Here is a 3,404-nt window from a genome sequence, read left to right as displayed (position 1 = left end):
CCTGTAAACCACGAGACAAATCTTTTGATACTAATTAGTACATGATTGGACAATATTTGCCATAAACAAACGAAACTGTTACAGTATCAAAATCTAAAATTTTTTCACAACTAAACAAGGCCTTAGCGAAAAGAATCTCTCATAGATGCACATAGAATGGGGCTTGTGTGTGCGCATCATATATGTGGTTATCTATGTTTGCATTGTGTTTGGGGTGGGGGGGGGGGAGAAAACAACTTTTAGACAGCATCTTGATTAATTGTCACATTTGATTGGAAGCCCATGCGACACTTGAAACCAGGCTTCTGGCCCGTGTAATTCTCCATGGGTTTATGGGGCCACTCTCGGTGACAACCAACAGTTTACAACAAATCAGCGAACAATATTTTCAGCTATGACTTTTCAGATTTACCGTGAGCAACTAACCACAATCGAGTTCCCTAAAAAAACACATTCCAAGTATGAATATTTACATTACACAACCAATTTATGAATATATATTCTTCGGGGAACAACAACAAGTTTTTAAATTTAATCTCCCTATAATCCCAAGCTAGTAAATTTAATCTCTCTAGTCCTGGTGCGTTACATCTTCTTCTTGCTTCGGTTACAAGCCGGGTTGGCCGCGAGGCTGTTGATCCACACCTGGTCGGCAACCACCGGCTCGTCGTCGTCGTTGCGGTGCCACGTCCACAGCGCGTGGGTGGCGTTCACCACCTCGAGCCGGCCATGCCCGAAGCTAGCCTCCCGGAACACCGAGATCGCCGGCTGCGGGTCGATGTACTTGTCGGCCAGCCCCTCCCGGTTGCCGCCGTCGCCGATGGTGACGTACACGGGCGCGCAGGGGTCCTCCTTGCCGGCGTAGACGCGCTTGAACCTCTCGTACGCGTGGACGTGTCCGGCGAACACGGCGTCGACGCGGGCGCCGTACAGGAGCACCTCCATGGCGTCCCGCATGGCGTCGCCTTCCCCCTGGTGCGCCTCGTTGCTGTTGTACCACGGCGCGTGCACGAGAGCGAGCACGAACGCCGGCCGCCTGCCGCCGCGGCGGCGGTCGAGCGCCGCGAGGTCGGCGCGGAGCCACCGGAGCTGCGCGCTTCCGGCGCCGTAGTCGGTGTAGGAGCCGAGCATGACGACGTGCACGGCGCCGCCGGCGACGTCGAAGGAGTAGTAGAGGTTGTCGCCCGACGGCACTGCGCCGGCGCCGGCGCCGGGGGAGACGGAGACGTCGTAGGGCATGCGCCACCGCGCGTTGTAGGCCTTGAACGGCTTCGGCTCCAGCAGCGGCAGCTTCTCGACCTCGTGGTTGCCCTGCGTCACCATCCACGGCCGCGCGCTCGCCAGCGGCGCCACGAGGCGGCCGAACGAGTCCCACCGTGACTGGACCAAGTCGGCGTAGGACAGGTCGCCAGGGAGGAGGAGCATGTCGTAGTCGGCGGCGGCGACGTGCTTCAGCGTGGACGCCGTCCACCCCGTCTGGCCGAGGTCGCCGACGACGACGAATCTGAAGGGGAGCGTGGACGGCGGCGTCCGGAAGGAGAGCTCCCGCGACGACGACGGGGTGGTGGTGGCGGCGCCGCTGCAGCGGTAGTAGTAGGTGGTGCTGGGCTGGAGTGGCCCGACGACGGCGTCGTGGATGTTGCCGGAGTGGTAGAGCACGTAGGAGTAGGTCGTCGTGTTCCCCGTCGCGGAGAATGGGTACTCGCCGGAGGACGTGCCGTAGTCGACCGTCGCCGGCGCGTCGTCGTCGGTGATCCATGATACCCGTACCTTATCAGGCCCTACCATTGAAATGTGCACCTGGAATTCCCAAGGAAAAACATTATTTTGCAATCCAGACGGAGAAAACGGAAGAAGCGTGGCTTATGATTGTGACGACCGCAGCATGCATTAGCACTGACGGTCGATCGATGAATTGCCCCATCAGCAACACTAACCTAAAGCTAATTTTCCTTTTTCTTTTTCATTCATGCGTCGCCCATGAATCCATGATTAGTCACAAGAAACAGCAAAGCAGATAAGCCGAACCCAGCCGGCACGCGTGCCAACACGACGTGCGTCGTCATGGACGAGACGATGAATGGGAATTGGGAAAGCAGCAAGAAACCCAGAAGAGTCCCGTGCTTCTCGTCTCTGTCTGTGCCTATGTGGGGCGGTCACCGCTCTAAATTTAAAAACTTTTCAGGATTTGCCTTATATCAAATTTTGTAACACATATATGGACAATTAAATATAGATAGAAATAATAACTAATTATATAACTTTCTTGTAATTTACGAAATAAAACTTTGAAGTCTAGTTAATTCATAGTTAGACAATATTTACCAAATATACAAATAAAAATGTTATAATGTCAAAATTCAAAATTCTAAACAAGCCTTAGTTACGCAAATCATCAGGTCAAGCTGAGCTACATATTTCAACTATATTTGTTCCTGCTCCCTAGTAATCCAACCAAGTGTGCTGACAGGCACAATAATTCCTTCCTACCTTGAACTTCCCTAGCACTAGATTACTAGTATTACAGTATTATCCTATACTGTATTACCATGGTATACTCCTAAGCCTTAAATAAACAACAGAAACGCCACGGTGTGTCACATGACGAAGACGAAGGAATGCTCGTGGGCGCACGCAGGAATCAGGAGGATGCTTTTGTTTCTCTCTGATCGGAGTTTGACTCACTGAATGCGGTCGCAACAGAGACAATCCCCCCTTGTTTGTGCTCATCCTAATCGATCCAGTGTGTGTGTGTGTTTTTTTTTTTTTGTCTATAAGGCTAATAATCGATCCAGTGTTTTTCTTTTGTTTATAAGAGGCTAATAATCGATCGAGTTAATTACTACATAGCAAAAAGAAACCACCTGACAAGCATCGGGTAGCAACTTCCTGCGATAACTGAACTACTGAAGCGAGATCATCCCTGAACGAACACGCAGGCAGGTTCTCTACTCTAGTGCCCAATGGCAAAAGGCAAGATGTGCGGCGGCGCGTGTACCTGCTGCGGCGTCTGGCCGTCGGCGTCGTCGTCGTCCTGGAGCAGCAGCGGCAGCGTGGCCCTCGCCGGCGGCCGCACGTACGGCGACGTCACGGCGAGGGACGCGGGCAGCGCGGAGGAGGCCAGGACGAGGACGAGGACGAGGACGAGGAGCACCAGCGACGACAGCGCCGCCGTGCTTCCTCTTGATGCCACGGCGGCGACGGCCATCGGCACAGCCTGCTGCTCGTCTCGTCGTTGCCTGATGAATCTTGCTAGCATGCAAGCAGGAATGGAAAGTGGGCAAGGGAATGGCTGGCTGGCTCGATGGTGGTCACGGGCACGAATTTATAAGAACAAACAACTCAAGGTCAGGTCAGCCGGCATCCAGCTGCCGACCTCAATTGATATATATTGATGACAAATC

The 3,404-nt window shown here is 53.2% G+C and overlaps 1 protein-coding gene across 2 annotated transcripts; it reads right to left on the bottom strand.

The window, feature by feature from the left end:
* LOC8074893 (probable purple acid phosphatase 20) lies at positions 386 to 3,404 on the bottom strand. 2 transcript variants are annotated; one of them, XM_002441796.2, is made up of 2 exons: positions 2,999 to 3,404; positions 386 to 1,800 (listed from the first exon to the last, which is right to left on the bottom strand). In XM_002441796.2, exons 1-2 carry the CDS (start codon positions 3,257 to 3,259, stop codon positions 586 to 588), a joined length of 1,476 nt encoding a protein of 491 aa, XP_002441841.1. In that variant the 5' UTR covers positions 3,260 to 3,404; the 3' UTR covers positions 386 to 585. The 2 variants fall into 2 exon arrangements, with proteins under 2 accessions (XP_002441841.1, XP_021301555.1); XM_021445880.1 differs by lacking the exon at positions 2,999 to 3,404 and adding an exon at positions 1,938 to 2,242.

This window comes from Sorghum bicolor, chromosome 8 (assembly GCF_000003195.3).
Source record: "Sorghum bicolor cultivar BTx623 chromosome 8, Sorghum_bicolor_NCBIv3, whole genome shotgun sequence".
In the NCBI taxonomy this organism is placed as follows: Eukaryota; Viridiplantae; Streptophyta; class Magnoliopsida; order Poales; family Poaceae; genus Sorghum; species Sorghum bicolor.
Note: the sequence above shows the minus strand (reverse complement) of the source record. Positions and strands in the feature narration are given on the sequence as shown.